This window comes from Indicator indicator, chromosome 3 (assembly GCF_027791375.1).
Source record: "Indicator indicator isolate 239-I01 chromosome 3, UM_Iind_1.1, whole genome shotgun sequence".
NCBI lineage: Eukaryota > Metazoa > Chordata > Aves > Piciformes > Indicatoridae > Indicator > Indicator indicator.
The window spans coordinates 22,316,582-22,341,293 of NC_072012.1; the positions used below are offsets into that span (position 1 = coordinate 22,316,582).

At 40.1% G+C, this 24,712-nt stretch overlaps 1 protein-coding gene across 1 annotated transcript in view; it reads left to right on the top strand.

The window, feature by feature from the left end:
• Window positions 1–24,712, top strand: part of MAGI2 (membrane associated guanylate kinase, WW and PDZ domain containing 2) — a 646,435-nt gene that overhangs the window by 570,108 nt on the left and 51,615 nt on the right. Inside the window, exons 12-16 of the mRNA XM_054399405.1 lie at window positions 1,442–1,631; window positions 10,409–10,450; window positions 14,905–14,996; window positions 20,035–20,227; window positions 23,342–23,590. Of these exons, the coding sequence (XP_054255380.1) occupies window positions 1,442–1,631; window positions 10,409–10,450; window positions 14,905–14,996; window positions 20,035–20,227; window positions 23,342–23,590 (766 nt within the window). The remainder of the gene's footprint in view (window positions 1–1,441; window positions 1,632–10,408; window positions 10,451–14,904; window positions 14,997–20,034; window positions 20,228–23,341; window positions 23,591–24,712) is intronic.

Consider the following 24,712-nt stretch of genomic DNA (forward strand, 5'->3'; position numbering starts at 1 on the left):
AAAAGACTGATGACAAAGCCTACTTGCTGAGCCAAACCCCTTCTGAAGCCAAGGAACTAGAGGCAAATGATAGTCACAGAATTTGTAGAGCAAGCTTTCTGTAATCCTGCAGTCATCTCTGATAAGGCACTGCTCAGGCAACACTGGAAGTTGATAGTATTAAATTACAGTTCAGTTTGTTTCCAAGAGTAATTTTTTGTGTAATTAACTGATTATTGGGTTATATGCAAGAACTCTGGGCCCTTTACGACCCTTTGCTCCAAGTGGGGTATAAACATTTGTGATTTGTTTAGCTCCAGCCTTTTCAACTACATTTGCTAATGGCAGCTCCTTCAAAAAGAAAAATGCAGAGCCCTAACTCTTTTTTTACACAGTCTATCATATGGCCTCAAGATGCCATCAGGGGAGGTTTAGATTGGATATTAGAAGAAACTTCTTTACTGAAAAGGTTATTAACCACTGCAACAGGCTCCCCAGGGCGGTGGTGGAATTCCCATCAGTGGAGGTGTTTAAAAGAAGCAGAGAGATGTGGTGCTAAGGGACATGGTTTAGCAACAGACTTGGTAGTTAGCTAATGGTTGGACTGGATGATTTTAAAGGTCTTTTCCAACCAAAACAATTCTGTGATTCTTTGTATCTCCTTTCTGGCATAATGTGCTTGTGAGACCACTAAGGGCAGTCTTGGTGAAAACATGGATTAAGGTGTCTTTCATGCTTAGACTGTACACTGCTGTGTACTTCTCTTCTGTAAATGGTCTGAAAGAGTTGAAAAGCTTATCCTGTGCTTGGGAGTTTGGTTGAGTGAATCAAATGTAATTTTTTATGTAACAAAGAGAAAGTAAGAAATGAAAAAGACTATCAGACTAATGCCCACTTTTCTCTAACCTTGTTCTGTGTTTTATTATTGAACATTCAACTATGCTGAAATGCCTACAGTAATAATTTTTCCTCTGTTTCTTTTTTTCCTTCAATTGAACCTGTAAATTCTACTCACAGTTACAGTAATCTACTTCTCCCTGGGCAGCTAACTGTTTCTATGCATTCTCAAAAGATACTGCATTAAGATCATTCAGTTACTACCCAGTCTGGTTACTTCTTTGTTAAGCTGTGCTTTTGGTTGTATATTTTGATGAATGTGACAGACCCACAAATTCCACCTCTCACAAAATAACTTCCAGAAGTTGAGCATATTCTATGTGAGGCACTCAACACAGCTTCATATTATTTGAGAAAGATCACATCCTCCTATGAACAACAAATTAACAAGTACATTTAACCAAGTCATTTGATAAACAGCACAACACACGTTTCATCTGAAAAAGCAGCAAACACATTTGCTCATTTTACATAACACAGCTGAAATCACTGCCTTTGGTCTCATTCTGGGAGCCAAAAGTTTTTACAAAAGTTCATCTTTATTCTCTACGTGTTTTTATTCCAGATGATGGAACGCTGGGAGAATCAAGGCAGCCCTCAAACAAGCCTGTCTGCTCCAGCTATGCCACAGAATATTCCCTATCCACCCACTCTTCACAGGAGTTCATTTCCTGATTCGACAGAGGCCTTTGATCCACGAAAACCTGACCCGTACGAGCTGTATGAAAAGTCAAGAGCTATTTATGAAAGTAGGCGTAAGTGAAAGTCATGCTCACCCTGCTGACCATTTAATGTTTTAAGCTTTTGTCTATGAATGTGTCACTGCTGACATAATTTTGCCTCATCTTTTGTACTTTAAAGAAAGCAACTCTAAATCCAGCTAATAGGGACCATATAAATTATGCAAGAATTCTACACTTGCATATTTTCCTAGATCATGCCTCTCTTACTTTTGCTCTTCCTCTTGCTCTTGCTGTTTCTCTTTCTCTTGCTCTTTCTGTTTTCCTTCTGCATTAAGGGTGGAGTGACAAATATGAAAAATTTAAGGGAAAATAAGTCATTCCATAGATGGCAAGAGGTTTGTCTAGTTCAACACCTCTACTGAAATCACTCTTGATTTAATGTACTGCTTAAAGGGAAGGAAATCCCAGGTAGCTTCTAGAGGTGCAGTATTTTAGCAAAAATCCACACTTCCCAGTAAGCAGAGTCAGAACCATCACCATCAAGCCAAGAGTAGTAAAGCACATCTTACAGACTTCCTGCATTGAAACAAATATCTTGGTTAGACAATTAAGTAAAAGTTATACATGCCGTGTGCATACCTGAGATATGCCATCTTCTTCCATCTTGTTTCCCAACGTGAAGAGTTCTACATTTACAAGATTTATGAAAGGAAATAGACTCAATCCAATCATAAAACTGTGGGAATATAGATCTGATGTCAACTACAGAGAATGATATATTAAACCAAAAAGATATATCACACCATTCAACCATATAATGAAATTATTCATTATTATGAGTGCCTTCTACCTGTTTTCTGACTACTTCCTTGACCAACAGGAACTCCAGTCTTTTACTGGTATAATCTATTGTGCTCAGGAGCTTACACTAAGCGAATTGCTGATAACTCAAAGGTTGGAATTATGCTAAAGCCTGTGTTTAAATGATTTCATTTGAGTTCTGTCCAAGAGGCAACTGGAAATTGTACACAAGCCTTTTTCATCCAGCTACCTAGACAGAATTACGACATTCCTAGGCCCAAACCAAGAAAGTGAAGGATGAAGGGCAAGACTACAGTAACCACTCCTTTCAAATTTCCAGCAGCCTTGATTTCACAGTTCCCAACTGAATCTCTTCTGCATTCATTCATGTCCCTTAGTCATAAACCACTGCCTACAAACACCTCTATTCTCCCTGACATATTTTGTTTCATGAGTGCCATAAGCACACATTTTAACAAATTCAATTTGTCAAGCCTTTGATTGCTTTTATTCTCTACATAGTGCTGGTGTTTCCTGAAAAGAGAAGCCACAAGCAGGAAATCCATTACTGATTCAAGAAATTGTCATCTAAATTGAGTATATAGGAGGCAGAGTTTCAAGTTAGTACACACTTAGTTTCCTACCATATGGCCATGTCAGGTTGGTTATCTTCAGAAAAGATGTACCATTAATGTGCACAGAAAAAGTTCAGCAACTTGGGCTTTTTAAGTACTCTTATCTCAAAGCAAGCCTGCCTTATCTCCTGACAACACCAAGAAAGAGGGAGGTTCATCTTAAAAATAGTGCAAAGTTGCTAACAATCATGGCCTGGAAAACTCAAAAGAAAGAGATAGTGCTAGAGTTTTGTTTCTCTCACAAGACTGTTACTAAACAGTTCGGTTTTGTACTGCTGTTCTGAAATTCTACAGATCCTTTAGCAGAGAATCTCACCACAGTCAGCACTCACCTGGACCTTATCAAAGCCACCTGCTTCCCTGCTAGGGCATTGAGCAAATTCTGCATCGGAGCATAGCTTTGTGAGGAGCACAAGTGACGTGACTCGAAGCAGAGCAAACACTAGACCCAAGGAGCCTGATGAGCAAGCTTCTGCTCTAGCTGCTAGGTGTGCTCATCCTTACCTAATTGTCTCGATTTAATACAGTCTGGTCTAACAAGCAAGCCCCACACACACGGATGGGAGGGAAAGTAAATCAAATAGCCCTGGTTTTAGATAAGGAGTTTAATGAACTGATCCAATGCACAATTCCCTCAGCCTGTTTCACAGAAAAGCACAGCAAAAGCAGAAGCAGCGGCAGACACCAGCTATAGGAAGCAGCAACCAGAACAGGAAGCCTCTCAAGTTCCAATCTGAATTTCAAGCCCCATGATAGTTTGCTCCAGCCAGCACTTTCATTTTGAAGCTGGCATGATGACAGCATGGCGTTGAGTACGCATCATTAGTTTCAATTGGCTAAACCCATGACCCAAGTTCTGCATCACAGCATAGTTCTGTGAGGAGCACAAGCGACATGATTCAAAGTGGAGCAAAAACCAGACCCAAAGAGCCTAGTGAACAAGCTTCTGCTCCAGATACTATGTGCGCTCATCCCTACCTACTATAGCAAGAGAAGGATTTCAAGCAGGAAGTCTGCATGAAAAAGGGTGATTTTCATTCTGCAGGAATGTTTTTCCACCTCAGGAAAAAGAAGGAGCATGACCCTCTGCCGTAGTAGACTTCAATGTTTAATGATTATATATGAATTACAAAGGACTAACACTTCTGCTCTGGAAACAGTTTTGTAGAAGCAGCTCTAGCAATACAGCTTGGAGACAAATCAAGTGATGCATTAGTACAGAATCAGCGTGCAACTCTATTTTGTAAGTTATAGCTCCTTGGAAAATTGTTTGTCACATTAGCTGTTACCTGTCAGCTCTTGCCTGTTAGCTGTCATCTGCTCTGCTGTCATCCATCAACTGTGCTCCATAGCACAATAGCTCAATAGCTCCACATAGCCAAAAAGGAGCATGAGGGGTTTCCAAAGACTGCTGAAGATTACCACCTCATCCAAATCAGTGGCCTAAGAGCAAAACAAGGGAAATTATTTTCTTCTTTCTTTGCCTTTTCTTTCTGCAACTGTCTCTCCATCTCTCTGCTTTTTTTCTCTCTTTCACCTATCCCCCTTCATATTCCTTCTCCCTAGTGAAGAGAAGCTACCTAGCTTTCTACTGTTCCATTATTTTGCAAAACTCATTAATGGAGAAGACCTGCAGGAGCAGGGAGGTCATTGTACCCCTGTACACAGCACTGGTTAGGCCACACCTTGAGTACTGTGTCCAGTGCTGGGCCCCTCAGTTTAGGAAAGATGTTGAATTGCTGGAGCATGTCCAGAGAAGGGCAACGAGGCTGGTGAGAGGCCTTGAGCACAAGCCCTATGAGGAGAGGCTGAGGGAGCTGGGACTGTTTAGCCTGGAGAAGAGAAGGCTCAGGGGTGACCTCATTGCTGTCTACAGCTACCTGAAGGGAGGTTGTAGCCAGGAGGGGTTTGGTCTCTTCTCCCAGGCAACCAGCAGCAGAACAAGAGGACACAGTCTCAAGCTGCACCAGGGGAGGTTTAGGCTGGAGGTGAGGAGAAAGTTCTTCACAGAGAGAGTGGTTGGCCATTGGAATGGGCTGCCCAGGGAGGTGGTGGAGTCACCATCCCTGGAGGTGTTCAAGAGGGGATTGGACGTGGCACTTGGTGCCATGGTTTAGATAGTCATGAGGTTTAGGGTGACAGGTTGGACTCGATGATCTTTGAGGTCTCTTCCAGCCTTCTTGATTCTATGATTCTATTCTATGATTCTATGATTCTATTTCAATACATAGTTGCAGGCTGCCTTTGCAGGATTGCTGCAGGTTTTCTACACAGATACGCACTAAAGTATCAGCAAGAGGAAAGATTCATCAAACAGCATTACACTGACTCATAATGTATACCTTTAAAAACACCATTCATGCAGGAAAATACTGAGGCCATCAGTTTCCTAAATTTGGTAATCATGGAACATAAAACAAATGTTAGATGTGTGGAACTGGAAGCATTATCACCTGAGGAGGACTAAGGCTAAGTCTACAGCTAAGCAAAATTTTCTTGTCATTGCTTGATGGCTGAATACTTACGCAGGTACAGCCTTAAAGTTGAAAGACTTTTTTCAGACAGTATTGCCTCATGTCTACTATAAAACAATTCACATTTTGACTATGATTCTTTTAAAAGATAGATCCATATATGTGCATATGTATAGATACACAGCACTAAGTGTTAAATACATGGTATTCTAAAGTAGTAGATAAATTTAAAGGGGAAGGGATTGTATGGGTAAAGGATTGGGACTATAAATTCACAACATTAGGTTCTAATTTCTAATCTAGGTCCTAACTTCTCTTCAGAATTCGGTTCTAATTTCAAATCTTCCCTGAGCTTGGTTTGCCATATCTTTCAGTATTTCTATTCACCAGTTACTGTCCTTTATATCACTGAGGCATGCTTGCCTTCACTTAGGAAGTAAAAGACTATTATGAAATTACTAATTATTACATATTATCATCAAACTACTTCTTGGTCTAGATTATGAGCAACTGATGTATAGGAAGGTAACTTCTCTAAGTAATTTCCCAATAGTGGGTTGTGGTTTTCTGTGCGTCTATTGCTACTTCAAGCAACAGCATAGAGAAAGTGTAAGATCTTCTATTATTAAATGAATGTTACTCTCTTTTTTAGTAAGAGGTGATACATAACACAAGAACAGGAAATGTAGCAGATCAACATCAAATAATTTTGTATTGTTCATTACTGCAGAAAGAGTTACTCAATAGGACAAAATGGATTTGTTGGTTATAAGAACTGACAACAAAATCAAAAGCATTTTTAAATGGAATTGTGGGAATATCATCCTCACAGTGCTGTGAATATAAAGTGATTTTGATTGCTGGATTGCAAAATAGGTCCCAACCAACCTATGCTAATATGAAGTGTCAGTTTTACAACTGATAGCAGATGCAATATTCCTTTCTCTTGAACAATTTACACTTTACTAAAATGTATACAAATATATTTTCATGTGCAAAGCAGGGTGAACTTAATAAGTCAAAGTAGTAATTTAAGAAAAGTTACTTGTAAGCATTGAGGAATTGGTCACATGTGTGTGAGACCGATGGGGAATGCATTGCCCATGTGCGGTTTCAAACTGCTGCTGGCCCAGCATTGGAGAGGACAATCATATTCATTCTGCTCATTTGTAAAACTTTTGTTTACTTAAAGCATGACTGGGATTGAGATGCTGAAATATAAATATTTCTTAGTGCTACTTTGGTTTCATATATTCAGTATTCAACTCATATGATACAGAAAATAATTCAGTGTGGACAATTAATATTATCAGCCCTATCTTTCATCAGTATAATTCTCCCTTCAAAGAAAACCAGTGTCTACACTGATGCACATAAGCATACTCCTGTGCCATGTTGTGGGTGAACTGTGCTCCTAAGGCTGTATCTTGGCACCAAAGAGCCCTGTTATTTTCACCATTGGTCTCTTACAGGAGAATTGTGTCCCAGCTCTTCTCTATTGTTTATCCGGCTTTACAAATATTTTGCAGCTTTCAGTTTCAAAGACATGAATGCAAAGTGTTTTAGAATAAATATGAAGCCAAATGTACAAGCTTTTTACTGTTCCGTCTTCTGATAGCAAAATTAACCTTGGCTTTGCATTCATCTGACGTGGAAGGAATCTTGGTATGTAGCAACCCTTCTTTGAACTGCCAGCTGCAGCCTCGTTCTCCAGAGTATGTAGACCAGTCTTCATGGTGAGATTTATTTCAGGTACAGTTATACACAAGTAGCAGTTCAGAAGAAGGCCTCTTAGTTTTCCTTCCCTGTTTCTTCTTTTTAGGACAAGTTAGCTGACCCAAAAGAATAAATGCAGTGAATGTGATGAGTATTTTATTATTCATTCAAGCTTTGAATTATAGTTATTTAATTCCTATTTCACGTGAATGACTAAAACTACTCATGGCAATGAAGCTGCAGAAGTCAAACCAAAAGGGCTTCATATGGAGAACACAAAAATCTTAGTTCAACATTTTGAAACCTTCTGCACTTTGAGTATAGCATTGGATAGTCCAATCACTTTGTCCTGGCTTCTCCAAACATGCCTTCTGCTGTCTCATTATGTAAGAGGTGGAGACAGGAGGTTTAACACAGTAAAAGTTTAGAAAAGGCCAAAGTTAATTTAATAATAAGTAAATGGGAAATTTCTGATTGCCTTGCATAGGAGGTTCATTTCCTATGAAAACTAATGGACTGAGTTGATGAAACAAAGCTTGAAAGAATTCCTCAGTTCACAGACTCACGGAATGCATCACATTGGGAGGGACCCTTGAAGGTCATCTCGTCCAACCACCCTGCAGTGAGCAGGGACATCTCCAACCAGATCAGGTTGCTCAGGGCCACATATTGTAAATGCTCTTGGTATTTTGGTAAAACTACCAGTTCAATAAGTTTGTTCTTAGCAGATAAAAGGCACCAGTATATAAACAAATTATGTGCAATCTGCTTGGCTGAGGACCAGTCCCAGCAATTCTTCCTCTTGGAACTTACTGTTCTGTAGGGTCTTTGAGCCCAGAACTATGTGAGTTCTGAAAATAACTACCTGTATTGATATAGGTCTTGCTAACCAAGACCCTTCATAGAATCACAGAACAGCTTAGCTTGGAAGGGACCTCAGAGAGAGAAGGACCTCCAACCTCCCCTCCATGGGCAGGGATGCCTCTCATCCAGACTTGGCTGCTCAAGGCTTCATCCAACCTGACCTTGAACACCACCAGGGAGGGAGCATTCACAATCTCCTTGGACAGCCTCTTCCAGAGTCTCACCACCTTCATACTGAAGAACTTCTTCCTAAGATCCAGTCTAAATCTACTCTCCCTCAGCTTCAAACCATTTCCCCTTGTCCTGTCGCTAGACATGCTTATGAAAAGTCCCTCTGCAGACTTCCTGTAGGATCTCTTCAGGTATTTCAAGGCAGCTCTAATGTCCCCCTGGAGTCTTCTCCAGGATGAACAACCCTAGCTCCCTCAACCTATTCTCACAACAGAGGTGTTCCAGCCCTTGGATAATCTTTGTGGCCCTCCCCTGTCCTTGCTTCAACAGCTCTGCATCCTTCTTAAGCTGGGATGCTCTATTCAGTTGTGTTAAGTGTTCTTCACAGTTCTTTCCTCTCATAAAGTTTTCTACTAGTTGCTAACAGTTTGTCTATCAGATATTTGGAGGTTATATTCTGTTTTTCAAAGTACCAACAACACGATCGCAGATATCCTGTGCTGTGCACAGGCCCAGACTTCTGACGGCTCGTTGTGCTCTATAAAAATTCTACAAAGCAAAGAAATGACATCTATTGACAATAAAAGCCAGATCAGACTTGATGAGATTAGACCTGAAGGAAACTACTTCACTGATAGGCACTTTAGCTTGACTACAAACAATTGTTTACAAAAAAGATACTAGTAACTTATTTACAGTATGTGGCCATCTTAATAGAGCAAGCTGTTCCATAACTTACCACAGTCTGAATATGGTTGTACTCCTTTCACTTTGCTGCTTGAGGCCAATTCTGGGGGGGAAACTAGGGTGACTGCAAGCAGAAATGGAAGCACAGAATGAAATAACGTCACATCTCCAAAGAGTCATTCTATCTGGATAATCAAGGTCCCTTCAAACCTACAAGCTTATTGAGATCACCAAGATGAAATTGCTTTCTGTATATTGCAATCATTTTGTCTTTTTAAGAATCCCATTAAAATCTTGACAGGATGTGAGGAGTAAAAAAAAAAAAAAAAAAAAAAAAAATTTCCAGGTTCTCAGTGTTGCAGCACCAGCTTCAAAGGTTTTGGTTTTCAGAGTTGGGCTGGTGGAATAATTTACATTTAGATAGCAACTCTTGTCTTGAAGGAGCCCAAGTCACGTTAAAAATCTGGAGTGTATTAAGGAACTATCTCCTGCAACCACCAAAGATATGCAACCATTTCTAAACTAGAACACCATAGCACACATGACATCACTCCTAAACCACAAAATACAAGGGAATGTTCCAGCCGGGTGAATTTCTAAAGTGTATTTTAGGTCAGCAGGATAGCAGTCATCTGAATTTGAGCAGGTCATGGCTGGTATGTAAATACTCTTACCAAAAACGTCATATGAATGCGTTAGTGCTTTATATCCTTTTTTGTTGTTGATAAGCTGATGAACATCACCTCTGGTTTAGGATGTTTTGTAATTCACTCTGGATTCTGCAGAGATTAAAAAAAAACAAAACAAAACAAACTCACAGAAATTGCTAGTCAGAACATTTCAAAATCAGCAAAGGAAGTCTGACAGCTGTGAACTTGTTCCAGATTCCTCTGATGCCAACAAAGTAGTTGCGTATGAAAACAAAGCAGCTATTTGCTGCATTTCATCTACTGAAATAAAAACACTTTGAAACTACCTGCTTGAAACATAGGTTAAGTGGGTTTACCTACATTTGCCTTCATCTTCAACTGGTTGTTATTAGCAACATTCATCCTCCTTCTGACAAAATCTTGCTCTTGATAATAAAAGGCATTTTGCATTTCAGTTGAATAAAAATGTTGGCCACGTCATCTAAACACAACCTTTAAACATTCCCTTTTGTTGCTGAACTTGAAAATGTACAAATATTGTCACTAACTGTCACAATTTAAAAAACATTACCAATTTTTTCTTCATTGTAGCCTATGTTACATTAAAGGAATGTTACCATCCTCCCATCTGTTTCACTTTGCAGAGAACGAGACAGGGAGGTCTATGTCTAGCAGGAATGCACAGGTATACCACCTAGGAAGTCAGGAAGGAGGGGAGGAGAGAAAAAAAAATGCAATAAAAAGTAGAAATTGCACTTCAGTAATTCAAAACACAGCAGAGATAATGATGCTGCATCTTTAAGTAACTTGAGAAATGTATTTCATCTGTAATTCCCCATTTTCCTATTCAGAACAAGTGCTGCCCAGGACTGGTTTTCGAGTGGATTCCTCTGGCAAGTATTCCTCAGTCTTCCTTGTTCTGTAAACGAATTGTCCTTCATTTTATGTTTTAGTTATTCTTTTTTCTTTAGTCATTTCTCTAGAAAATGACCAGTCATGACTGCACAGTCTATTTGTGTGAGCTTTATGGGGCTGTAGAATCCTAACTCTAAATCTTTTTACAATAGATTTGCATTTTGAGCAAGGAAAAGTATTTCTTTTTCCTCGGCCACTTTCTGTGTGTTTTATGATGTTTTATGTGTACTTTCGTATGTTACTGTTCACTCTTTATGATAAAGAAGTACCCCTATAGCTTATGCTCAAATCTAAGCTTAAGCTGTATTTTGTGTAAAACTGAAGTTAATTCTATCTTTATTTGCAAAAAGAATAGAACTGATGTATTATGCAGACCCACCCATTCCTTGCTCCCATACATAAATCCTGTTCTGTAAAAACTTAAAAGCTTTAAAAAACAGACTATCTTCCAGGTGCTGGAATCAACATCGTTCTTGTCAAATGCCAATGGACTTGTTTACAAACCAGAGATATTTGATTTTGCAGTGTGCTCATGTTAAGTGAACAGTTAAAATTGGCATTCCATACAGAAAAAGGCAATTCCATTAAATTCCATTTCTAGTCGTACACAAGGTGGACAGAGATCCTAAATTAAGTATGATATTGTGCTAGTCTGCATATTCCAGCAGGGGGTTTATGTCAGATAACTCTGTTAGCACATCAGTTCTTTTGTTCTTGGTTTTTTTTAGTTTGTTGATGTTTATCCTTAAGTCTTTATTTACCATATTTTCCTCTCTATAACTATCAAAAGGAAATATGTATGTTTCCTAAAAAGCTACTCACGTTAGAGACCAGCAGACCCATGACTATTTCAAGCTTTCAACATCTTTGAAGAGTGTTTGAAACTCAGATAAAAACTTATTGTAGCTTTGTGTCAATCACAATTCACAACAATGATTTATATGGAACAAAAATCTTCAGCAAAGGAGTCCAAATTAAATGTTATTTTTAGCAGGGAAGTTGAGTACACACAAACTGTAAAATTATTATAGTAAAGCTCTTCATCCTTGTTTTAATTGCAATATAGAAGAGATTTAATTTAAAAAAATCTCAACATTTAGAGCATCATCTCAAATATCAGGTTTATCAGTATAAAAACCACAGAGCACTTGTGCAATTTGACTCAAGCAGAAAATGAATCAATCATCTTCAGGGGTATATTTTCTCTACACACTTGTAAGAAACAATTTCATGTGCACAGCTGGATACTTGCTCAATAGACATTCAGGAATATTGAAACTGCTGTCACAAAATAGTAGGAGCTCTTAGTAAATCTACCAAGCATGAGCCCCTGTAGTAAGAACACATAGTAGTGAACAACTTACATATCTTTCCGAAAAAGGAAAAAAAAGGAACTCAGCAGCAGCAATAGTTTAGGATATTTCTGACTAAAGACTAACTGCCAGTATGAAGATAAATTGAGACCTAATGCAAAAGGCATTTTTCAAAAGTTGGTTGTGTTACACTAACCTGGTAACTGATTTTTTACACCAAACAAAGATGCATGCTTGATCAGTCTCGACTTCAGCTAGATGTTTTACAAAATGCCAGTTAGAACTGAAGCACTTCCATGTTAGCCTTAGGACAAAATGTAGAGAGCAATGGCTAGAAAGCAGAAAAGAATTCTACTGAAAGAGCAGTTTCTGGGCTGAAAGGGTGATACTAGTGGAGAGCCTTGCAATAAGTCTGCTGTGTTACTTTCATAAATGACCTAAGTACAAAACCTAAGGATGAAAATCAAGTCCACACTAAGACATGTATCTTCAGCTATCAGTTGCCTCCAGACCAATAGAGAACTGATTAGTGGAGCTAGTGGAGTTGTATCATACCAAGCATGAAAGCTGAAACAACCAGCAACAGCAGTGGAGGAGATGCTCTTAGGTGCACAAGTCAAGTTGCTGGAGATATGATATTACTATAATGGGGAAAAGTAAGTAAAATCACAGGATGGAGTCCATCAGTGAAAATTTTGAATGAGGCTGGTGACCTAGAGACAAAGGCCACAAAGAAGCTCAGGTACCAGTGTTGTCTTTGCCTGTCTTTACTGGTAAAGACTATGTGCAATTTGCCTGCAGAGATTTGGACTAGATGAGCCAGGGATCTTTTCCAGACCCTTATTTGCTTGGCAGGACAGAAAAGGTTGTTTTTTGAAAGCTGTTTCCAGTGGCCTGGTAAGTGTTGGCAAAAAATGGTCTCTATAGACTTACAGCTATTTGGGAAGAGTCTTCTGAGGAAGCATGATGTGATAGTTATTCCAAAGGCTTCCAAACTGTGCTCCTAGGAAGGTATGCCCATATACAGTGGTTTTAGCTTAAACCTTTTCGTAGTCAACCTGGCTCACCTATTCCATTCTAAGTGGGTAGAAAAACAGCCTCTATTGAAAGAAGAAGGAAAAAAAAATTTAAAGTACCTCTAATTTTGAAGTCTGCTGCCAGCAGTGGTTTGGATCAGCTTTGTTAAGGTATGTGTTTGAGTGACGTTGTCGTTTTGCTGTGCCAAAGCACGTATTCTTCACAACCAGACATTCTTATACTTAACGTATTCCCAGCTGTGCATTTTTTTACTCATATGTGTGCAGATGAAGGTAGTGTTTAGTTTCTGGCAGATTGATGGAAACTGTGTTTTAAGTGTTAGAACTGGGCTGTAAATGGTGATCATCCTCTATCTACAAAGCCCTCACCTTAGTACTAGACTCCATCCTTGTTACATTTAGGCACAGCAAATCAGGTAAAGATGAGGTATTGCTTTCATCTTAAGCTTCCTTTGCCTCTTGCAGTTTTGAAACACTCTTTGCTTTATGTTAACATACTGTACATGCACAAAGTTATTTTGTTCTTCTGTTCACTGCTGAGACACCAAATAAATTAAAAGAATGTCAGAATAGTAAGTGGTTAGGATCTGTCTGGGTTTGTCTTCTAAATGAAAGAAGCAAGTTGGTATGAAAAAGCAATGCATTACCAGTTGAAATATTTGTGATTCATTCTTACTCATACCAATATACAGTGCTAGAACAATGCACTATGCTGCTGTCTAGAAAGGATTCTTACTGTACATATGATAGAGACACTGCATGTAGTTCTCTGCCTCTGCCTTTGCAAGACCTGACTGAAGCTGAATTGGCTCCAATCCTAAAGCTGGGATCTGCTTAACTCCACAGTTTGTGAGGTGCCCCCTGATGGCTTGGTGCAGGAGGGAACTAAATGAGAGCTGCTGAACTACCACCTTTCAGTCACCTGTAGTCTGTCCTCTCTGGAGAAAACAAGGCACAACTACAAACACTATGAACAGTTTGCTGAAATAAACCTACTCATCCCTTTTTGTCTTCTGGGGTTGGAAACAAGCTGACACTAGCCAAAATCTGTCACAATTTAATGACCAGATAGCAGTCTGTTCAAAAGGTCATTCCTGTTATTCACTGTCCTGCTTTAGGTGATGAACCAAAGCATGCAGACAAAGCCTCTGTGAAAAGAGACAACTCCTTAGTCCTTTAACTGCTTGCTGCTTCATTTTATACTATTCAAAATGTTATTCAAAGTTTCTCTTTTGTATTTTAAGTGCATCGAAGCCAAAACAATGGGATCATTTGAATGAAGACAAAGACAGTTTTTTGTAAGAATCTGACTTTTAACAAAACAAAGCACTACCTTCCTGAACTGATATATTCCAGGGCAGAATATGTGTATAGAGGCAAATTACATAGGCATCTGGAAGCACAATCTTAATGATTCATCAAGCTGTTGAGACTTTAATTGAGTGGCATTAAGGAGTTCAAGTTAATGATGTTAGCTTGCAATTTAAACACTAAGAGTCAGAGGCTTATAATGATAGCTTTCTTCAAAACTCTTTATTGAGAGTATTACCTGAAAATGGAGTGCTTAAAAGCTGCACTATATACAAAGACATGTTACTTTAGATCTGTGGAACCAAAATAGCCTGTAATGATAAATCATCTTTTGTAAGCTGGACTGATAATTTTTCTATGTATCTCTATCTTCCATTTCAGTTTATTCTCTTTAGCTTTTAATGAACTGCAAAGGAAACACAAATTAAGTACAAGAGGTGGATGACCAGAAGTATATTATGCAGTCAGTTATAGGAAGAAGTCACCTTTATAACTTCTATTTTGGACAGACTTTTCCAGTACTGTTCTCTTGTGAATGTGTCCCAACTTGGTTTAGTGTAATTACTGGACATAATCATCCTCCAAGAGATACCTACATGTTCAAGTCTTCTCCTTGTCTGTGTACAACACATTGTGTCCCATTCATTTCCACCAACTCTAACCAGGATGACATTAGTCATGTGCCATGAGCACAGGGTGGGAGGGAAGATGGTGCAAATTCTCAAGACAAAACCAAAATACTTTGCTCAGTGGGATTTCCCTTTAAACCAGGTCCCGATTACAAGGAGCTGGATGTTCACCTTCGAAGAATGGAGTCTGGCTTTGGCTTCAGGATCCTGGGAGGAGATGAGCCTGGACAGCCTGTGAGTTATTTCTTCCTGACTTTTCTTTTTATAATTCTAAAACCTATGTAAAGCTCAGGAAAATATTACTATATAGCTGAACCCAAATGAACACTGTTAAGGCTGTAAGTAAAATGGCTTTTTTATTCATCCATAGAAAAAGACTCTCAGGTTATCCTTAGATGAAGGATGTCACAGTAAATTAAGTTAGAATCAGAAGGAATTAAGTCAGAAACAGTAAATCACTCAGCCCTTCACTTCAGTGTAACCTGGCATTGTTTAATCTTGACTTTTCCAAAGCAAAGTTTAAGCATATCTTTAAAAACAGATGATGTAAGACTATGTGCAGCTGTGTTCAATGTCCAGAAAGACAGAAAGCCCCACCAGGGAAGAGTAGCTTGTGTTCCAGGTTAGATGACAGTATCATGTGATGCCCAAGGCATGATAACTTTATACCCTTGGGAGTGAGGCAATCCCCATCACCAAATAACAAGTAAGAAAACTAACAGATTCATTGCAGATGAAATAAAATACAAACCCAAATATACACACAATTTACAAAAGAAATGTGTGTACACGTCAGTGACGTATATAAATACCACAATTTTGAGAGAGCAAGCAGAATTAATGCTCCTTCAGGATAATTTTGGTGACGTACGAAAATGGTCATGGGGGTAGAGCACCTCTGCTGTGAAAGCAGGCTGAGGGAGCTGGGATTGTTCAGCCTGGAGAAAAGAAGGCTCCAAAGAAACCTAATAGGAATTTTCCAGTACCTGAAGGGGGCTACAAGAAGGCTGCAGAGGGACTGTTTCCAAAGGCCTGCAGTGATAGGATGAGGGAAAATTATTTGAAATTAGAGGAGATTTAGATTGGATGTTAGGAACAGGTTTTTTACCATGAGGATGCTGGAACACTGGAACAGGGTTACCCAGGGAGGTAATTGAGGCCCCATCCCTGGAGGTATTTAAGATGAGTCTTGACAAGGCTCTGATCAACCTGCTCTAGTGGAGCATGTCCCTGCTGACTGCAGGAGGGTTAGACTAGATGACCTCTGAAGGTCCCTTCCAACCCAAACCATTCAATGATTCTATAATCAATCACCAGATCACATGGAATTGCCTTATAGGAAAGGACCTTTAAGATCCTGAAGTTCAGTCATTAACCAGACACTGACAAGTCCTTGACTAAACCATAGCCCTTGTCCAAAGTCAGAGTTAAGCACCTTGCTTTTTTTGAGAACAGGACCAAAATACACTCTTCTGTGAGCCACCTTCTAAGAGACTTCACTGTCCTACTGAACAGTTCCTCTCCCTCAGATATGGCAATCTATGTTTCCCCACAAGTCATGTCTCAAAGTCATCAGGAATGAAAAATCCTAGCTGGAGGCTGAGGATCCCACAAGGCAAAGCAGCATCTCCTCAGAGCTAGGCTTTGCAGTATTTGACTTCTCAGTTCTCGTTCTCCCTTTGTGGCCCATCTACTTGTTTTCGCTGCTCAAATTCATCACTAGTAAAGATCACGTATCTACTCCCTCTTTTTTTAGTTTCCATCTGTTTTGTATTCAAACCACAAGACTTCTTAACTTTGTTTTCTCTCCTCCACTGCTTCCCTGATCCCCCATAGATAGCCCACCTGCAGCCTCCCATTCCTTTCACCTCCAGAAAAGGAGAGGCAGTTTCTTCCTGTCCTCCAAACCCCTGCATTTCCTGTGAAACAAGAACTGAGATGCTTTGAAATCTTTGTTTCAGCCCTCCAGCTGTGCAGTCAGGTAACATGGAACAGAAGGAAGCTTTAGTTGCCTTTTTTCTTTGTGGTTTGATTTCTAAAAAGAAAGGTGGATTCTTCAGCATAAAGCAATAAGTTTTTCAAATAAGTAGATTCCACAGAAAGTTTTTTTTATAAGGATAATACTGACACTATAGAGGGACTGTATCGTAGTTTCTTTCTAGTTATATCAGGTATCTGGCACCTTAGGAGGAGAAAGTGCTGCTAGACTATTCCACTTTGCATATTTGTAAGTATAAGAATGGTTTCCAAAGGAAATCTGTAAGAATTTCCAAATACCAAGACTGTGGGTTGTGCCAGTTCCAATCACCTCTCAAATCTCATGAGTTCATATGACCACAGATATTTATCACAATCTTCCAGTAACTTGAGGAGTGAATTATAATATCATTGAAAGGTTGCAAATATATGTAAACTGGAATTTACTGAAGTTGAAAATTGCTGTCCCAAAATGGAAAAGTATTTTGGTTACATTTGTGCAGCTCCAACTCAAAATCACAGGAACAGCTATGTAATTACACTAAGAGTTTCACCTTTTCAACACAGATTGACTGGGATTCTTCTCAAAAATGCCTGCAAGATGTGTCTACTACATTCCTTTCCCAGTCACTGCCAAGAATCAGACATTTCTAAGACATAATAGATGTCCATAGATCAAAACATTAGGATAATGCAGACCACATCTTAGGAACTCCTATTTTTAGCAATGATTTGACAGACTTCAGGTAATTAACTTGGATTGAGACATCACAGACATTTAATATTAGGTGAGAGGAATCACACCTTCAATGTGTATTACTTAATTTTTACTATGTGCCTGTGAAGCTACTGTGTTATGTGCAGCACAAAGTCAAAATTGCCAAGAATCACAAAGAAACTCGGTATCAAAACAGGAAATATGTAGGAGTTAGTAGACCCAGGCCTCATTTTTGGATTATGCTGTGTCACAGTCATGCTAATCCCATCATTTCTCATATTTAGTCTCAAGCAGGAGGTGAAACTTTTCCTTTTCTCTACAACAGTCTTTATTGCTGACATATCATCCACTTCACACACTCAAAGCAGTCTCACGCCAGTGTGACTCTGCATGACAGAGGTAATACAATCTTGATAAATGTTTTTCCAATTTGTCTTTTGCGTGTAGGATTTATAACTATTATGGAAACTACCGAGCCATGAAATGTGAACAGATACTGGGTGACAAACAAGTTCAGACACAGAAAAAGAAAGAAAATTGAGTTATTCTTGCTATTAAAAATATCAAATAATAGATACAGTGGTCATCATCTTGACAAACACACTTACCTGAATTGTTAAAGTAGGAGCAATATCAGTACCTACTTTATTAGTCAATACTAGAAAGAGCTTTTATACTTTGCTCTAGATACTGATGACCTAGCATGCTGTAGCTGCATTTTTGCCTGTCCAAAGGATGAACATGCCAAGTAGTTCGATACTTTTGCAGCCAGTTCTAAAACCAAAGGAGGAAGGCAGTCCCTACAGTCCTCCAAGCTGTAGAGGGTTATCACCTGTCTCTTTCCATAATAACCAGGAAAAAGATTCTTACTCACAGGAGATGGTTGAATGTAAAGGTTTTCCTGTGATAAGTACAGATTTCATGGGTTGATTTTCCACAAAGTATTTCCCAAAGCTTTGAGATATGATATTTCACTATTTGATGAACAGAATGGAGAACCTGAAGAGCTCTGGCAACTCAGCCTGGCACTGCTTAACAGGTTCCCAGGAACACCAGGAAGCAGGAAAGCACCACATGGTGTTCTCTCTTTGCTAAATTTTGAAAGCAAAAGTGAGCCAAAGGAAGGCTAGAACCTAGAGAAAATTCTCCAGGCTCCACAGAGGGCTTCATTTAAACACTCTGCTGGGATAGCTGCAATTCTGAAGCTAAGACCACAAAAACCCACAAGACCACCTGTGTGACTACCACGTCTAGACTTTGCAGTTCATCATGAAAAGGAATGCTTGATAGCTTTTATCTTTCATATTTCTAGTGGTTTGTCACACAGCATGTCATATCCATCATTCTGTGCTCACTCTCACAGTGAACAAGAGAAAGGACATTTGGAACACACTCTGTCAATGCTTTCATATTCTCTCAAAGAAAGCATGTTTTGTTTGAATCAATCTCAGCTGTTCTACCAGTTATTCCACAGGGGAAATATATATGTCTTCTAATAAATTGTGTGAATTTATGTGCATAGAAAGTGGAGAAAGTCATTAAAAGTTTTGAACAGATTTTTCATAGTTTCTATGTCCCTTACAAATTAGATTTAAATGTTGATTTAGGAAAAGAACATCTGCCCAGAGTATGCTGACATTCTTCCTCTTTCTCCATTTTGTTAATCAACCACTACCTGAGCAATTATTCATTATGAGTAACAAGAACATTTGTTATAGCACTGAGGAGTCACACAGCAAACTCTGTGTAGTGCTGTCACTGCCATTACTGACCTACAGTGTATCACTCAACAAAGTTTCAGTCTAAAGGACTCTTAGCTGGACCTAACCTGCTTAGATATGCATAATGTAGTCCATATAAACTCAGCTCCATTTATAGACAAATGGTCTTGATTTTAAGACATTAACCTGCTGTTTTGTAGGTCACCTGAGTTGTTTCACTCCTACACCTAGGAAAGACATTCAGGTCCTGAAGTGTGTCCAGAGAAGAGCAACAAGGCTGGTGAGGAGTTTGAAGGGTGTCATATGAGGAGTGGCTGAGGGAGCTGGGGTTGTTTAGTCTAGAGAAAAGAAAAGCTGAGGGGAGATCTTACTGCTCTCTATAACTGCCTGAAAGGAGGTCACAGTGAGGCTGGTGTTGGTCTCCTTTCCCAAGTAACCAGCAATAGGATGAGAGGAAATGAGTTTAACTTGTGCCATGGGGGGAGTTAGATTGGACATTAGGAAAAACTTCTTTACTGAGGGAGCAGTGAGGCATTGGAACAGGCTGCTAGGGAGGTGGTGGAGCTGCCATCCCTGAAGCTGTTCAGGAGGCTGTAGATGTGGTGCTTCAGGATCTTAAAGGTCTTTTCTACATTACTGATTCTATGATTCTACACAAATAGGAACATCTTACCAAAGGTAAGGAAGCATCTTCAATCATACCCAGAGAGGAGGAGCACAGTTGTCAGACACACAGAGATCTCTTCACGTGCACTGAATTGCCAGCTTGACTTTGACAGAAAACCACTGCACTGATCATAGCACTGATGAGCAGGCTTCGCATATATATGATGGGATTTTTTTCTTTGCTGTCCAGATTCTCATTGGAGCAGTAATTGCCATGGGCTCAGCAGATCGAGATGGTCGTCTCCATCCTGGTGATGAGCTGGTGTATGTAGATGGTATTCCAGTGGCCGGGAAAACCCACCGATACGTGATTGATCTTATGCATAACGCTGCCCGAAATGGGCAAGTGAATCTTACTGTGAGGAGAAAGGTGCTACCCACAGGTGAGTGAAGGCTTGAAAGGCTAAGGGAAAAGCAGATCTCAATGCTGGCAGCACAAACAGGTGCTGATTGAAAAACGGATAAAATTAAAGTGAATGTTTGTGTCTGGTGAAGAAAGAATAATTGTAAATATGTGTCCCTTGTTTCTGTGACAAAAACACTACAGCTGTCTGTTGTTTCCGTCAGAAGGGGAAACAATATCGGCAACCCTGGTGTGGTGATCATGAATGCCTTGGATTTGTTCCATGCTGTCTTGGTCTGTGCTGTCTCCTCTTGTCCAATTCTAGGACAAAACATTCACCTAAGTTAAAGTTGTTAAAGCCAACTGTGTCAATAAGCAATCAGAAAAAACCTCAAAGACCGTTAACTGTTTAGAGCAGGAACTCATCTCACTCTTGTGTGTGTGTTAAAAGCCCATTTCTGGTCTCACTGATGTCATCTGGAATTTTACCCCACTGACTGGAGTGCAAGCTGGCTGAAACCTTCTCTGTGGCTCAAGTGGCTTCTAAGTACAGGGCCAGATCTTCCCTTCAAGCAGACATATTCAGAAAATAAATCGGAAGCAATGTGAAGAATTTGAAGGAAATTAAACCTTTAGACTATCTCAGTCTGAAGGGAAAATGGGAAAATGTGTGTCAGCCTCCTGTAAAGCTTTAAATGAGACTTTGCTGCCATTCCATTGCAATCTTTGCTTACCCAAGGAAAGAAGTTTATATAAAAACCTTTAAAACATTTGTGGTGAGTACACTTCACTGAGGCACCAGAAATGAGCAAAGCCACCTTCTCAGCCTGTCCTGTCTTTTGCCTCCCAATGCCCTAGATCCGCTGTTGTTGCCATTTCCCTTTGCTCCCCTGCCAAAAAGCTGCCCTCCCACTCACCTTCGTCTTCGCAGTCCCCCTCCCACTGCGGCACCGCAGCTCCGTGCCAGCCGCGCTCTCGCGGGACTGACTTTCTTCTGTTGCTGACTCCAGAGTCCTCCAGCCAGAAAGGTCCCCCTGCGCCCGGCACGACGCCCCCTCGCAGCTCCCCCAGCTCTAGGAAAATGGCCAATAACCAAGGTAATCAGCACCTTTCCCCTTTGCAGGCAAAAGCAGCAAGAAGCTTAGTACATGGTGTGTGCCAGCCTTCACTGCTGCTTCTTAAACATTAAATCAAAGAGTCTGTGAGACATGCTGGTCTCCTGGCACAAGAAGTGAAGCAAGGTGGTAAAACACCTGGAGTTGTTATTGGGCCTTGAGAGTCCCCCACTGGGGGGTACAGTGTGTAACTCAATATTTTAGCATTACAGGAAACAAGCAGGATTTTCATTTAGTGTGGGACAACCTAAGATATGTAGAAAAAAAGTTTAAACTGACTGATGTTGGGCATGACTGAAAAATGCTGTGCTAAGACATGGTGTAGATTTGAAACTAGAAAAATGCTGTGCTAAGACATCAATTGATTTGGTGTGGATTTGTTACTAGTGTGAATGTGTGCCACAGAGGGAACTGGGGCTCTCCTTTCCTGCCACGTAGCTGATGTGCGGATCTTAGCCTTCGCCTGAAATCATCAGTTTGCACAGATACTCACCCAGATCTGAAACCAGAAAATCACCATTTTCAAGTTCTGGAATACATTTTAGCTAGGAAAATGTGGTATTTGGAACAAAACAGGTTTTTTTTAAATTACATTTTTTCACAGACAGAAACAAAATTGAATTTTTATGATGAATGTCTATTGCATGAATGTCTATTTATGATGACTGTCTGACAATCAAATATCCATTTAAACTTTTCTTCCTTTATCTTCCTCTTCCTGGACCTAATGGCATTCAGTTGCATTTTTCTATGGCCAAGCCAGCTCTTGGTCATTCTGCAAAGTAAGATAATTTCCTTTCTGTTGCATCCATACTGGCGTGAACAATACTTGGCTTTCTAAAATATGACAGCCAGAAAATGAGATCTCTCTTGTCACTGACTATGGCATTTAGTTGCAGATTTGGTTGAGTGATTCTTGGAGATTTTCAATACTAATGCAGGAGTACAATAATTGTTTGTTTTTCTTCCTCTTTATTCTCTCTAATCGCTTTATTTCAGAGTTGCAGAAGAACTGCTAAAGGACACACCTGACTGAGAAAACAACAGCTTGTCCTTGGATGATGTTTATTTTATTATTATATAGACATTGGAGGTCTAATTTGCAAGCTCTCTTCCTAGGATGTGTGCATGTATGTGTAAGCTCTTCACACATTCAACAGAAGGATTCTTCACTCTCATTGCTCCAAAGAGAATATAGATTACTTACATTCATTTGAAAGTTCTGTATTAAACCTCTCAATAGATGTTGATTTGTGTAAACAGCTCAGATCTGCAATGAATATAAATCCTTTTTTTCCCCATCTGGAACTGTAACTTTACTGTTTTTAATTGCCAAAATGCTTGTACTAAAAGATCATGTCATCACACAGGATTTCACTTGTTCCCTCTTCTTGTTACTGTAATGCTATACCGAGCTGTGGATGGACTCCATTTTCACCTCTGCCCTTTTGAAATCACCACACAAGAGGGTCTTCAAAACATTTTAGTGACCACCACAGTGTTTCCGTCACAACCCTCACAGAGAAATTATTTGTGATTATTTTTTATTGTATAATTGCTCTGTTCCATGACATCTTTTGAGCATGCTGATCAACTTGTAGGAAAAATATTATGTGGCTAATCCTGATTATGCTCTGTTAGATGCCTGCTTAAATTCTTTTAAGCCAAACACAAATAATTTTATATTGGATTAGAGGGTCACAGCTTCTTCTTGATGACAGATAGCAGACAAGGGAGCAGTGATTGCTATTGTTTTTGCAATCCGCATAGCCTCAGCTTCCTACTTTCCTCTCCTCTCTTGTAGACAGCTTAGCAGTGAGTGTTCAGACTCGCTTTGTCTGATTGTTTTGAATCTTGAACGTTTTGCATAATTGTGTAGATTCCTGTCTCTCAGCATCTATTACAGCTCCCAGGTTAATACTTAGGGTAGTCTGGGCTATAGACAGGCAGCTGTATTCATGTTGCATTAGCAAACGTGCTTTAAGTCACAGAGCCACTGAGCAAATCCGACTGTAACACTGGTGTGCTTTATGTTGTAGGAGAGCAGTGCCCAGAGAATGGCAGAAGTCCAGGCTCAGTGTCTACGCACCACAGCTCTCCAAGAAGTGACTACACTACTTACGCTAACAGTAATCATGCTGTCTCTAGCAGCAATGCTACACCCCCCGAGGGCTTCACTTCCCACAGCCTCCAAACCAGTGATGTGGTGATCCACCGCAAGGAGAATGAAGGCTTTGGCTTTGTTATCATCAGTTCTCTGAACAGGCCTGAATCTGGGTCCACAATAAGTAAGTAAATCACATTTCTCAGTTTATATCTTTCAGATTTGCCCCAAATTCAAACAAACAAACAAACAAAAAACCCAAAAAAACCCCAAACCCAAAACCCACCTGACACCTGCTAATTAATCACCGCAGAGTTGTGGCTGTGGATGTTGTTTACCTAGATTTTAGTAAAGAATTTGACACTCTCCCACAGCATCCTCCTGGAGAAACTGGCTGCTCAATGGAAGTTTTGCTGAGTTAAAAACTGACTGGCTGGCCAGGCACAAAGAGTGATGTTCCTTGGGGCCAGTTCTGTTTAATGTCTTTATCAAAGATCTGGATGAGGGGACTAAGTGTGCCATCAGTAAGTTTGCAGATGACACCACACTGGGCATCTGCAGGCTCTGCAGATGGATCTGGCCAGGCTGGATCCATGGGTCAAGGACTGTTGTATGAGGTTTAACAAGGCCACGTGCTGGGTCCTGCACTTGGGTCACGACAACCACATGCAACATTACAGGTTAGGAGCAGAGTGGCTGGAAGGCTGCCCAGCAGAAAAGAATGTGGATGTGCTGGTTAACAGCTGGCTGAACATGAGCCAGCAGTGTGCTCAGGTGGCCAAGAAGGCCACTAGCATCCTGGCCTGCATCAGGAATACCGTGAGGCCACACCTCAAATACTGGGTTCAGTTTTGGCGGCCTCACTACAAGAAGGAAATCAAGGTACTGGAGCATGTCCAGAGAAGGGCAACCAAGCTGGTAAAGGGTCTGGACACCTTATGAGGAATAGCTGAGGGAACTGGGGTTGTTTAGTCTGGAGGAAAGGAGGCTGAGGGGAGACCTTATTGCTCTCTACAACTACCTGAAAGAAGGTTGTGGTGAGGTGGGTGTCATTCTCTTCTCCCTAGTAACAACTGACAGTTTGAGAGGAAGATGCACCAGGGGAGGTTTAGGTTGGATATTAGTAGAAACTTCTTCATTGAAAGAAGCCTGGAATAGGCTCCCCAGGGAGGTGGTTCAATAACCATCCCTGCAGATGTTTAAAGGACACACAGATGTGGTGCTAAGGGACATGGTTTAACACCAAACTTGGCAGAGTTAGATAATGGTTGGACTTGATGATCTTAAAGGTCTTTTTCAACTGAAA